The sequence below is a fragment of the Hipposideros armiger genome, unplaced genomic scaffold (genome assembly GCF_001890085.2).
Source record: "Hipposideros armiger isolate ML-2016 unplaced genomic scaffold, ASM189008v1 scaffold_182, whole genome shotgun sequence".
Classification (NCBI taxonomy): Eukaryota; Metazoa; Chordata; class Mammalia; order Chiroptera; family Hipposideridae; genus Hipposideros; species Hipposideros armiger.
The window spans coordinates 150,926-165,340 of NW_017731532.1; the positions used below are offsets into that span (position 1 = coordinate 150,926).

At 35.7% G+C, this 14,415-nt stretch overlaps 1 protein-coding gene across 1 annotated transcript in view; it reads left to right on the plus strand.

Annotated features, from left to right (window-relative positions):
- MSH3 (mutS homolog 3) overlaps positions 1–14,415 on the plus strand; it is a 93,793-nt gene that overhangs the window by 59,760 nt on the left and 19,618 nt on the right. Inside the window, exons 13-14 of the mRNA XM_019652581.1 lie at positions 6,512–6,644; positions 13,824–14,011. Of these exons, the coding sequence (XP_019508126.1) occupies positions 6,512–6,644; positions 13,824–14,011 (321 nt within the window). The remainder of the gene's footprint in view (positions 1–6,511; positions 6,645–13,823; positions 14,012–14,415) is intronic.

Genomic DNA, 14,415 nt, shown 5'->3' on the forward strand with positions numbered 1-14,415 from the left:
TTAGGAAGGTTGAGAACCGCTGCTCTAGGCCTCTTAGGAATCCTGAACAGAAAGCTCTTCCATAAGAGCTTTCATGAACCCTAATTAGAAAAGACAGGGGGAAACAAGTAACTGTGAGTGTGAGTCAGCAGAAATTATAACAGGTTTAGAGTATCAAGACCTCCAGGTATAAAGATAACTATCAAACCACCAAGTTAAAAGAAATGCAAAACAAAACAAAAAACATGAATGCAGAACAAAAATACCATCAAAAGAGTTCAGTTTGATTTTAAAAAAGAACCACATACAGCTTTTAGTAACAGTGAGTGGGTTCAACAGGAATAAACTAAAAAACTGAAATGCAGGATGATATTTGAAGAAATTACCTGGAGTGTAGCACAGAGAGACAACAATATGCTAAAAGATACGAAACTGAAATACAAGCTGAGAATTAGGTGGCCTAACAGAACCCTCTTCAGATTTCCAGTAGAAGAAAATTAGAGTAGAAAGACAATATTCAACGAGATAATAAAGGATGAAAATTTCCCATATTTCATGAAGGATGTGAATCCTTAGGTTTAGAAACACAATGAATCCAAAGTGCAATAGAAAATGCACAAGAAAGCCTTGTTTTGTTAAATTGTATGACATTAAATCAGAGATAAAAATCTTAGAGCTAGAGAGCAAAGAAAGATCTCCTGTAAAACAATGAAATTACATACCTGATTTGATTTCTAATTTCCCCTCCTGTTCTGTGCTTCATTTGCTCCATTTTGGTGATTTCTTTTAGATTTACTAAGTATCTTTAATCATTCAGGCTTCCCCTTGCCCTAGAACTTGGTAGTTTGTATGTTTGTTTTTATTATCTATTATTTCTACTGATTCTTACTCATCTGACTTCTTTTTGTTTACTGGTTTTAGTACTTGGAAATATGTTTTTAAGAATAATGTGAGGGCTAGGATGAAGGTGCTGTCTCTTAGAGAGGATTGTTTCTCGCTTCTGCCAGATTCCTGGTGGCAGTACCAGTCTGGGACCATCTTAATTCAAGTTCACTGTTTGACATGTTTAGTGCTCTCAAATGATGCCAACTCTGACTGCAAGTTCACCTTTCCTATGAGGCCAGCTCATTTTTACAGCAGATTCTTCTGGCATACCCCTTCAGTGCAACAGTAGCTTTTATTGCTGCATTATTTTTCTGGGCTCTTGCTTTGTTTTAGATTTTGGTATAGTTATTCCTTTAAAAACTTTAAAAGCTTGTGCTATTTGGAAGCAAAGTCTATTTTTTTTTGTTAATGGAATGCAGTTTTTTACTATTCCATCGTGAGGTATAACACAGTTTCCATGATCTCCTTTTTGATGAAAGGGCAGACTGAGATTTGAAAACAAATTGCACAATCTGTGAAACATAGATCTTTGCTGTATTTTTATAAGTCTCAGCTGCCATCATGTTTTGTAATTTGGGGTCTTGATTTCACCATTGTCAGTGAAGAAAATTTTCAATAAAATGCATTACCTGTATGAAGCTAAAAAAAAAAATTTGTTCTTTGATGCTTTTATGAACATGTTTTTATGTTTTATTTGAAATTTGAAATTGTTCTCAGTGGGGAGGATGGTCTGAAATGACCCAGGCCCACCATTACCAAAAGCAGAAATCATATCACACTCTTTTCAAAGACTCAGATTGTGACCTGTACTAATAATAGAGAATAGCTGTCAGAAAATTGTTCTATTTAATATTTTGAAAAGGTGAATTGTCTGTTGGTAAAAACGGTACCTTTTTAAAATACGAGTAATAAAAATCCTTAAAAGCTCCTTGGGTGATTTGCAATTTGTAACAAGGTAAATATGCAGAATAGCTCTTTAGAGTGTAACTTGATAAAGAAGATAATATCTTTCTTGTATGCTTTGTAAGGTTTTGAGCATGATATTTATGGATGGCATCTCGTTACCCAAGTTGTTACCTAAGTTCCTCCTTCTCCCTCCCTCCCTTAACACAACTCTTATTAATTTTATGTCCTTAATATCTCTTGAAACTCTGGGCTGTTTTTATTCCTGTATTCTCTACCTCAGTTGAGATCACTAACATCACTCCCCTGGATTACTGATTCTAACCGGTTTTCTTACCACTGTTCTTCTGTCCTTTTAAACATTAGCCATTGGTTCCCATTGCTCTCAGGATAAAGTCAAAGCCCCTGTGTGGTCTGCATTACTCTCGTGACCAGGTCCCTGCTTACCGTTCTAGCTTCTGCTAGCACATCTTCCACTCCTTCTACAATTGGTACTTTGAAAGCACTCAGTAATTGAATGAATGGTGTATGTGAAAGGTGAAGCCAGGTAGATCCAAGAAATAATGCTTAGACCCTAGGAAAGGGCTTATGATTTATGTTTCTGCAGAAATCTGTTTAGGTAGTTGGTTGAGCCATGTCTCATGACCAATGTGTTAATGTCTGAATTTCATTTATTCATTTTATATATTCTGTCTTTATAGCAAACCTTTCAGAAAATATTAGAACAAACAAAAATAACAACCTCTCCCCAGCAATTTGTATTTTAACTTTTTCCTCCCAAATAACCTTGTGTTAGAATTATAGAGGCATCTCCATGGATAGTATCCAGCAGGTACAGACTCAATGACATGTCCATTCAGTGGCAAGAGCTGTGTTTCTGAGTGATAGCCGCACACAACAAATACTAACATCATCATCCAGTTCAAATGTGAAGGATATCAGTGACACCCACATTTAGTCCTTGGGGTTTGGTGGTAAAGAAGAATCTGTGTCATCCCCAGAGCCTCAAGTCCATTGTTTTTTGTTACATGGAATGAAATGACTCAGGTGCCTTTTCATTAATTTAGAATGTATCATATTGTAAGATCAACTGTAGATTCTATAGGGCATCTTGGGATGGTATCTTTATCATCATCTAATTGACAGTGCTATTTTCAGTTTTGTTGACTGTCACAATCACCAAATCTTTCTCACTGATTGCACCAAAGTAATTGTTCTGTATTCTAGTGGTCTGACATATTGTTTTATTATAGTTATTTGGAAAGTCGTATTATTCCTGCTAATTAAACAGTTCTAAGGTATGTAAACTGTTTTATTTTAAAAACTTGATTAGAAGTCATTTTTATTCCTTTACATTCTGATATGCTTATAAAAGATATAAGTGGAATTATAACTGCCCCAATGATGAGAGATTTGTAGTAAACAGTACCACACACCTTTTCACCTTCTCCCTGCCCATGTTAGACATCTGTAGTTGGTTATGGCATTCTTTCTCAGTGCAGCCTGTAACCAATCTCAATGTAGCACTGCAAATCGCTACTAGCAGTCAGATTTAGCACTTGAGCTCCCAGAACTAGCTTTCCTTAACTAATCCTTCCTTGTTATTCACTTTACACAAAATACCTTTTTGCATGTCTGTGTCTTAAGTTCTGTCCACACACAGTTATTTACAAGATTATATTTTGGGTACTATTTCTCCACTCCCCCATGCTGTTCTTTGTAGAATCTACCAAATTTTGCAAGCCAATCATGATCACCATAAAAATGATGATGGTAACAGTTACAAATGTACATATATTGAGGAGTTACTGTGTACCAAGCATTATGCTAAGTGCTTCACATGTATTATTTCATTGAATTCTTGTAACAACTCTATGAGTTAGGGGCCATTATTAATTCTCATTTATAGATGGAGAAAGCAGGGCAAAGCTAAATAACTGGCAAATGGTAGAGCCTGGATTTGAACTGAGGGAATCTGCCTGCTCAGCCTGCGTTACTATTAACCTGTGAGCCCTTTCTTCCCTGACAGATGAAGGCTGGGTTAAAACCAAAAAGATCATGCTCAACATACTTTTGCCTGTGCTGTCACTAGGCTAAAATAAAAGCCACTACGTTTGTATTTTCCCAAATTGCAAACCAATTTAGCACACCCTTTTCATTCTCTTTCTGAGAAATTTATAGTTTTTTGTCTATTAAAAAAAATCTTCTGGTGGGCTTCTGGTGCGCTTCGTAAATATGATTCGGGTTTTCGTTAACTTCTTTTGCTTTTATCTTTTCATATCTCAGACAACAGCCTTTATAATTTTTGAGAATAGCTATCTTTGTCAGCTGTCTTATACATTCACAGATGGCATTATTTTATCTGTCCTCACACCATCTGTAACATCATCTTAGTCTATTCCAATTGGTGTCATCTTTCATTTATGCAGGAGTGAGTTATTAAAATAAAACTTTATATTTGTATAACATTTTGGGTAAACGTTAGGGTAAAACATTGATTTATTTTATCACAACAATTCTATGCAAAGAAAATGTAGTTTTTTATTTTTTTCACCTCATTTTGATTTACTTTATATATAGTCTTTGGAATTGAATTGAATTGAATTCAACAACTATTTATTGAGCACATATATTGTGTTCCCAGAACTGTGGGAATAAAGCTCCTTGAGCTTACGGTCTAGTGGAAAAGGCAGTGAAGAAGTAAGTACAATTACGGTTCCCAGAAAAAAAAGATTGGCAAAGGATTAAACCTGGTCTAATGCGTCTAGAAAGTCTTTCCAGAGGAAGGGTGATTGGGAGTTTGCCAAACAAAGTGGAGCTGGTAGGTGGTAGGACAGAGGAAGAGTCTTAAGATAGAGTGAACAGTAAACTAGAAAGCCCTGATATTAGAGAATTTGGAGTGACCAAGATATTGGAAGAAATTCAGTCTGACTGAAACTTAGACTAAGAGGAAGAGAGTGACAGGTGAGTGACAGGTAGGACTTGATAGGTAAGCAGGGATCAGTTGTCTTGAAGGATTTGAACCTAAGATCAATGTCAAATCGTTGATGAGCTTAACGCTGAGGTATGACATAAACAAATTTGGGTTCTAGGAAGACCTCTCAGGGTACAGTGTGAAGAATGGATTGGAAAAAGAGAAGTGGATGTAGGGAGGGAAGTTCGGAGGCTGTGTTAGTAGTCTTTGTGAGAAATGATCTTTTACTTAGACTAGTATAATGGCAGAAGAGATGGAGAGAAATGGATGGATTTAAGAGAGAATCTTAAATTCTGAGAATGGAGGAGCCAGTTAAGGCATCTACAGAACCCTGGCTTGTTCTAATGTGTCATGTGAAACCAAATGCCTGTTCTCTTGCAAGAGATGAATGGAGAGAAATGAGACCTGAAATTAGTATCTGTATCATGAATAGGCACGGCCTCACAGGATAGTTACAAGGATACTAAAGATAAAAGCACTCGGTTAATTGCAAAGTACTCAATTTAATAGTCATCCAGGCAGGATTCTGATGTAAGGTTTGCCCTTTCACATCAATGTATGTGATATCAACAGAACTTTGATAAACAAATGTGTATTCAGTAGCTGATGTCTCCCCTTTCCCCAGAATGTCAGTTCATTCTTTCGTTTGCTTGCTTGTTCATTCATTCATTCATTCATTAAAAAAAATCCATTTACTGAGGGCCTGCTATCCACTAGATAGGTTTGCTTATCTCAGTCTTTAATACCACGTATGGCCATTATACCTAGGATAGGTGTTTGGTGTTTGTAGGTACTAGATGGGCCACAGCTCATTTAGGACACATTTAGTCAGTTGGGTTTCCACTTTAAGCTGGCAGAGCCTCATCATTTCTTCCCAAGTAGCCCATCACTTAGGATGTGGCCATTGATAAAATCCTGCAGCCCTGGTCTCCCATGTCTCCTGATGTCCCGTCCTTTGTATTTTCTATTGCGATTCCGTCTTTGCTCGGTCTGCGTAATCCAATTTCAGTCAGAGTTGATTGATGCAACCACTGCCACCATGTTTTTTTTCAAACAGTTGGTTAACTGAATGAATTGTTTTTTGACTGAGATAGTTATTTCAGAGAGGAAAATATAGTTGCCCATCGTACACCTATTATAGTAGCCAAGGTGATGCAAACAACTGTAGCAAATAAATCCTCAATTTCATTGGTTTAAATGCAATAAAAGTTTATTTCTTACTCTTGTAAAATCCAGTTGGTAGTGGATGTGGGACGGGAGGGTTTCTTTGCTCCATTTACTGACCCAGGCTGATGGAGTCAACAAGATTGCCCTGAGCTCAACATATTGCTGGCAAAAGGGGAAGAGAGTGAAGGAGAAAGCTCTCACAGGAGGTGTTTATGGGCTAGAAGTGGCTTAATCGCTCCGACCCCCATATCATTGACTAGAACGTGGATACATGATTATACCTAGCTTCAAGGTAGGCTGGGAAGCGTATTCTGGGTATTGACCCAGGAAGAAAGGAAACCCTGACGAGCCATCCTGCCCCACCTAATGACTCTTCTTGTATGGTTTCTGCTCTTTGATTCAAATCATGAGGGTCAGGAAAGGGCCCGAGATGTGGAGGAGGAGTCTCCCTTGTGTTTTTCTAAGTGGTGCATCACAGCGCTGGGCTTGTTTCCTTATTGTGGTTATCACGTTCGCCTCACACAATGTTGGGCTTTAGCGTGAGTAATGTCTACATTCTGAATTCAAAACACATCTGAATAGTGCTATTACTTTGTTCTACAGGGAAGTGAATGCTCGGCTTGATGCTGTGTCTGAAGTTCTCCATTCAGAATCCAGTGTGTTCGGTCAGATAGAAAATCATCTACGTAAATTGCCTGACATAGAGAGAGGACTCTGTAGCATTTATCACAAAAAAGTAAGTGTGATAGAAATCAAATCTATTAAATCTAATGTTCCTCAGCATGAGGACACTAGATACTATAGGAAAACATCTCAGGGTTTTATTGTTATTGTTATTTTATTTTGTAAAATCTTGCAGATAACATAAGAGAATCCTCAGATATTTTCATTGCACAAATTAATGTTACTCCAATGTTTGCATTGTAAAAAGTAAAGTTTGCCCTCTTCTGTTAACTACAGCAACACATAGAGCCTCTTCTCTTATAATACAGGATATTCTGTTTCAGCCTCAAAATGGGGACCATCATCAAAACAGGAAATTTACTTAGACTAGCTACTTTTAAAAAGAGATGCCTGATTTCTTTTGACTCAAAACAGCTTCTTATTTGACTTAATCAGAAGAAGAATCTGCTGCTATACTATTTGTGGTGGTCTTACTATATAAACCAGCTTAGATATTGAAGTAAGTTAAAAGCATTATTTTGATTTTCATCATTTAAGCTTCATAGTTTGTCATAAAAATAACAAGACATGGTTTTCACACTTAGGGAAATAACTTCAAAATATGGCTAAGATTTAAAAGCAGTATCAATTAGTTATATTTATAATTGCTACATCTATTGCAGAAGTCATGCACCTACGTTAGACCCTTTGTTCCTTATAAAAACTTTATGAGATTGAGCCGATACCATGCTTATCACCTTCTTACTGATGGGAAATTATGTATACTGCTGTCTATATATAATGCTACAGCAGCTTGCATTACCTTGGCTAAAATGATGCTTCTGAGAGAGAGAGAGAGTAACTTGCTAGTGACAGAATTAGTATTTAGTCCAGGGTCCTTGAGTGGGTTTTTAGTAGCTACCCTTTTGGACGCTACCGTTTTTGATGAAGTAGTTTTGACTACCATTGCATGTTTTTCCTGGCTGTCCCTACATAAACAAATTTTATTTTTTGACCAAATGTGAATCCTTGCCAATGTCGTAATGTTATTGTAGAACAATTTTTATAAGCCTGAATTTTAGTTACGATCAGTGTTTCGTTAGTCTTTACTGTTTTTAGGCCTTTTCCCCTACAAAGTTTTACTAGAACGATAAGTACTTCTGAGAATACTTGCAGTGCCCAAGAGGACTTATGTAACTGTTCCATGTGCTTCAGCTAAATTTGAAAACAAAGAACAAGCCAGAATTGGGAAAGATAATCCCTAGGAAAAAAAATGTGTGAGTTGGTTATGGGGTCATTGTGTCTGTTGTACCATTACTTGGTGCATGATTGCTGTTTTGCTGGCAATAGCAGAGGCCGTGCTGACAGTTGAAAGTTTTATGATGGACTTTTTTGAGGTTACAGAGTAGATGTCAATCCATTTGTTATTTTGTATCCTTGACCCAGTGCCTGACAGTCCGTGCTTCTTCAAGCTACAGATGTCCAAGCACCTTGCCTTTTCTACTTGAAAGGATTCACTAACAGATGTCAGAGATTATTGTTTTTTGCAGGAGAAAATATGAGCAAAGCTGGAAAAATGATCAGTTGGGAATCAAAAGAGCTAGTCAAAGTCACCACGGCATCAAGATGGCAGCATCATTTCATGCTGCTATGATTTCTACTTTATCTGTTGCCTCTCTAAACTTGACTTTGATGTTGCATTTCATAAAGTTTGTGTATTTATACATTTTAAAAACTCGGGTTAATGGTCAGAATCTAATTCTTTTTTCATTGATATATAATTGACATATAATCTATTAGTTTCAGGTATATAGCATAATGATCTGTTGTAATTATCACCATACAAAGTTTATTGCAGTATTATTGACTATATTCCCTGTGCTATACACTACATCTCCGTGGCTGATTTATTTTATAACCAGAAGTTTGTATCTCTTATTCCCCTTCACCTTTTTCACCCATCCCTCACCTCCCTTTCTTCTGGCAATCATCAGTTTGTTCTCTATTTCTATGAGTCTGTTTCTATTTCGTTTTGTTTGTTCATTTGTTTTGTGTTTTTAGATTCCACACATAAGTGAAATCATACAGTATGTGTCTTTCCTTGTTTGACTTATTTCAGTTTGCATAATACCCTGCAAGTCCATCCATGTTGTCATAAATGGCAAGATTTCATTCTTTTTTTATTGCTGAGTAATATACCATTGTGTGTGTGTGTGTGTGTGTGTGTGTGTATGTACCATATCTTCTTTATCCATTCATCTATCAATGGACATTTGGGTTGCTTCCATATCTTGGCTATTGTAAATAATGCTGCAGCGAACATGCGGGTGCATATATTTTTTTGAATGAGTGTTTTCATTATCTTCAGATAAATACCTAGATGTGGAATTGCTGGGTCATATGGTAGTCTTATTTTTAATTATTTGAGGAATCCTTATACTGTTTTCCATAGTGGCTGCATTAATTTACAATCTCACCAATAGTGCATGAGGGTTCCCTTTTATGATGAGAACTTTTAAGATTTACTCTATCAGCAACTTGTAAACATACAATACAGTGTTATTAATTGTCTTCACAATGTTGTACATTACATCCCAATAACTTATTTATTTTATAACTGGACGTTTTTACATTTTGACCACCTTCACCCATCTCACCCACTTCAAACATCAATCTGTTCTCTGTATCTATGAGTTGCTTTTTTTTCTTTAGATTCCACATATAAGTGAGATCATATGGTAGAGAATCTAATTCATTTTAAAAGTAACCAATATGTTGAGCAAGAATGACCTTTATTTTAGAGTTTCAAAATATACTTTACTAAAGGAACTTATGATTCATTGAGAAGCTGTTCCTTGTTACTGTTTTAATGTTTACAGAAGAATGTGCCTAAAGATTGGTTTGAAAAGTGAAAATTAGAAATGATACGGTAACAAACCAAAACATTAAGAAGTCTAAATGCTTTAAACCAAATCTTCATAGATTAGTTAGCTGGCTCTTGGAACCCACCATCAAACATATGTCTGCTCTTTATCATTAGATTATGCTAAATAAGCTTCTGCTGTATGTACCACATGGTGAGTGATATCCGGGTACAGACTGTGCCAATTATGTGAAATTCAGAAAATGGTAAGGAACACTGTTGGGAGGCTGTGAAAGTGGTAAGCCTAGATCATATGGCTGCATGGACAGTGCCATGGAATAGGCACAAATAGGTATTTTTCATGATGATAATAATAGAGGAACCCCAGAGGGCTGATGCTGAAATAAAATAAACATTTCTTTTGATAGAACTTCAAATTCAAATCTTAGAAAATAGTGCAAGTCACAGAAACCAATTAACTTTGCTCAAGAACTATTTTGTAAGAAAGTGACACAGAACTGCTAAGGGATAATAGCACTTACTCAATGTTGAAAGGACAGTGATTCTAGAATTTTGTAGGTGGGAATAGTTTCTTAGCCAGATTGGCATAAGCCCAGGTTTTCAGTATGGAGCTTAGGCTGGGGCGCTCCCGTCCTGTGCGCGCAGGTCGGTCTGTTCTAAGGCTCTTCCCCAGAGAAGTTTGCTGCGGGAAATGGAGCTGAACAGGAGTGACTCCAGGGGCAGCTCCTTTACCCTTGTCCTCAGCTTTCTTGCAGCTTCACTGAAAGAAAGAAACTTGACAACAACCCAGCTTGGGCACTCAGGACTTGGTTGCAGAGCACTTGTGGTTTTCAGTCTACTTCTGTTGCTGACTTAAACTTTACATCATATCTGAGCGTGAAAAATTAATCCCTTTCTTGCCTCTCCAATGACAATAATTATAAGAGGTTATTATTCATAAATTATGTTAAAAATGTTTATTTTTAGTTCTTTACTTTGGTTAGAATGTATCATTCAGTGACTGTTGGCCAGAACCTTCCTGGCCCCACATGTATACAAACAGTCCAGCTTCCTGTATGTGTCTTCCCAGCATAACGCGTACATGGCCTTTCTGGAGAAGAGGTGCTTTATGATACACTTTAAACTCAACTTTTGTTAAGTTGGACCTCACTTGTTATTTTCCTGCATAATTTACTTCATTCCTTAATAGTGATCTCTCTAGAATATGATGTTAGCACTAGTCCATTTTATATATACTACTCATGATGTGAACTTAACTAAACCATAAGTTGTCCTGTCTCAAGATATTTACTTTCATCAAATATTCTATTAATTTGATTTTCTTGAGCCGTCTGACCTCATTCAACCTGGAGTGGTTGCCCTTTATACCTTTTGTACAGCTTCCTTTTTAAGTATCCTTTTCTTCCCTTGAATTGAATCTTCCGTTTTTCTGTATTCCATGTCTTCCTCTTGGTTTATGCCTTCATGTTGGTGGAGTGTGGAGTACGTCCTCTAGAAGCATCCTGAGAAGAGGTATTGGAAGTAAATGTTTCGAAACATTGATGTCTGGAAGTGTCTTTTTACTCCTTTCACATTTTTTGGTAGCTTAGGTATAAAATTCTAGGCTATAAATTATTTTTCTTTAGAATTTTGTGTTACTCCATTGTCTACTAGCTTCTACTGTTATTGTTGAAGAGTCTGAACTCATTTTGATTCCTCATTCTTTGTGTGACTTCTTTTTTTCCTTTTCTTCCCCACCCCTCCTTCTGGAAATTGGAAGATTTTCTCTTTGTCCCTAAATGATCTAAAATATCATGATGATTTTCCATAATTTGGTTCTGTTTTCACTCATTGTATTGAGTCCTTTCAATCTGGCAACTTAAATCCTGAAGTTCTGGGAAATTTTCCTGAATTTTTTTTTTTCTTTCTGCAACTCTGTTATTTGAATTGATTGAATCTTCTGGACTGATCTCTAACTTTCTTCTGTATTTTCTATCTCTATACTTTTGCTTTACCTTCTTGAATATTTTATCACTTTTATCTAGTAACTTTTGTGTTGAGTTTTTTATTTCTACTATCATAGTTAATTTCTAAGAATTTCTTGTTTTCTTCTTGTTCTCTCAATGTTTCGTTTTTTCCCCATAGCATCCCATTTTTGTTTCAGGGTTGCAATATTCTGCTTAACTGAGGATATTATTATTATTATTATTATTATTTAGAAGTTTTATTTTATCTGTATAGGCTCTATTACCTTTGGGTTTTATTGATTGATTGATTGTTTTGGTCTTTGCATTTCATAATTATAATTTTTTTATCTGATGCCTGATCATTTTTTAAGAGTAGAGGACTAAAGTGCTGATAGGAAGGTCTATGTAGTTGAATGTGACTTGCAAAATATGAAGTGAACAATAGAGTAAATTAGCTGGTCCAGTTATTGGTATCCTCATAGTATCTTTAGAATTGGTACCCTGCTATAGTATCTTTAGGATTTTCCTCTTGGGCTTGTGAGATTATCCAGGGACTCTTTCAGTCTCCTGATTGGCTAACAATATTCTGGGAGCTAACAACTGGGAATCTCAACGTTCAGTTTGCAACTGTTCCTTCAATCCCTTGCTTTTGGTGATACCCTTAACCCTTACTGTGCCTGAAGCTGGTTCAGGTGGCCTGTGGTTCACCTTCCCCAGAGAAGACTAGTCGCCTGTAGGGTGGGAGAATGGTGGTTGCTCAGTGGCATGGAGAGGAACAGGAGATCGAGAGATTTATTGCTTGTTCAATCACTTTCCACCAATCATTTTCTATCCTTCCCAACTTCCAGCTTCCACTTCCAAAGATAGTTTGTGCCACCAGTTCTTGAGTCTTGTAGGATTCTTGGTATGATTCAAGCTGGGCCCTAGTTTTCTTCAGGGCCAGCTTAAGATTCAATATCTTGAGTCTTCTGAGTCAATTTCCACTTATTTTTTTACTTTATAGCTTATAAGATGTTTTGCTGTTTTCTTTTCTCCTAGTTATTTTTTGTGGTTTTATGCCTTTTAAAACAATCTTTGATTGTAGTTTCAAGATAGAGTGAAATCAGATGCACGTGTTCAGCCCACTCTCTTTCAGAAGCTCTAATGTAAAAATTATTCATGCTTATGTTAAAAAGTTACAACAGTGTACAAGAGTATAAAATAAAGAGTGAAGAAAATCTTCCTTTATTACCCCCACATATTCATTGCCCACAGGTAACTAGAGTAAGTTACATGTGTACCCTTTCATTAGTTTTTTATTTATATTTTTATTTCTATAGAATAATGCACATAATTTAAAGAATTACAAGTGAAATTTTATTGTGTAAATATATAATATGTATTGGGTTGTTGGAAAAGTCATGACGCATTTTTGCAACAAAAAACGTAGAAAAAATACGTCATGACTTTTCCGACAACCCAATAGTATAAACATATACTTTGTATATTTAATGTAAGTTGAAATTATGGAATTCCATATCAATCTGTATATGTCATTGTGTACAGGTGTCTTTAATTTTTAAACTTAATTTTTAAACTATATAAGTTTTGCCTACTAAGATCTTTGTTGGATATTTGTTTTGTATTCATCTTTTGAATATTATTAAAAACACTTTAAATATTCATATATGTTTTTTTCCCTACTTGTTAAAGTATATTTTTAGTTAAATTCTTAAAAGTGTAATTGCTTAGTCAAAGGATATGTGTGTTTTTTATTATAAAGATATGTCAAATTATTCAAAAAGATTGTCCCTCTACTAATAGTATATAAAAGTTTGTTTTTTTTTTAAAACACCCAGTGTTACTTGGCTATTGTCAAGTTTTTATATCTTACATTCTGATAAGTGAAAGTGCTCTTTTGTATTTTTAATTTGCTTGTCCTAATTATGTGTGAGGTTAATCATGTGCTTATTGGAATTCTTTTTTTATGAACTGCATATTCAGTTCATTTAGACATTATTCTTTATTTATCTTTTCCATGTAAAATCTGTAAGAGCTCATTATAGTTGGGAGAATTTTGCCCTTTATCTCTCATGTGTCAGATATTTCCCCAGAATTGTCCTTTATATTTTTGACACTGTTTACTGTATTTTTGCTATATGGTCAATATATTTTAAAATGAAAAAATATGGGCAATGAGCAAGTATTGGCTTTACTATCTCTCAAATAATTTACCTTATAGCTTTAAATTATTATTTTATAAAGTGTTTAAACTGTTGATTTAACAATTAGAAGGTATCAACATTACTTTATTACAATTAACTAGTTTATAGAATAAATTAAAATTTTCTTTTATTCTGATTCTAACTTCAAAAAGATCACTAATTAAATTTTATTTTCACGTATTGAATGCTATTTGAGTAATAAATATTTCTATTTTCAGTGTTCTACCCAAGAGTTCTTCTTGATTGTCAAAACCCTTTATCACCTGAAGTCAGAATTTCAAGCATTAATACCTGCTGTTAATTCCCACGTTCAGTCAGATTTGCTCCAGACATTTATTTTAGAAATTCCTGAACTCCTCAGTCCAGTGGAGCATTACTTAAAGATACTTAATGAACAAGCTGCCAAGTAAGTAGTAGACCCTTAGTTTTTTCTTTCCAGCAGTGAATGTTTTAATTTGCTTGTCCTAATGCATTTGCCATTTGATGTGTGGATTCTTAAGGCTCTCTAGAAGTAGTGGAAGAAGTTGCATGTGAAATTAGAATTGTGATTGGATACTAAAGGCTTTATGTTACAGCTAGAAGTAACGCTTAGCTGTCTAAAATTTAGGCAGTTTACCATCTAGGACAGATGTAGTACTTACTCTTATGATGAAAAGATAAAGTCTAAACAGAGCAATTAGGGCCGGCCGAGTGGCGCGATGGTTGAGAGCTCGCTTGGGATGCCAAAGGGCCCCGGTTCGGATCCCACATATGAGGGCCAGTGACACTGCCCTCCACAGCTAAGATGCTGAACAACAGCTCAACCTGGAG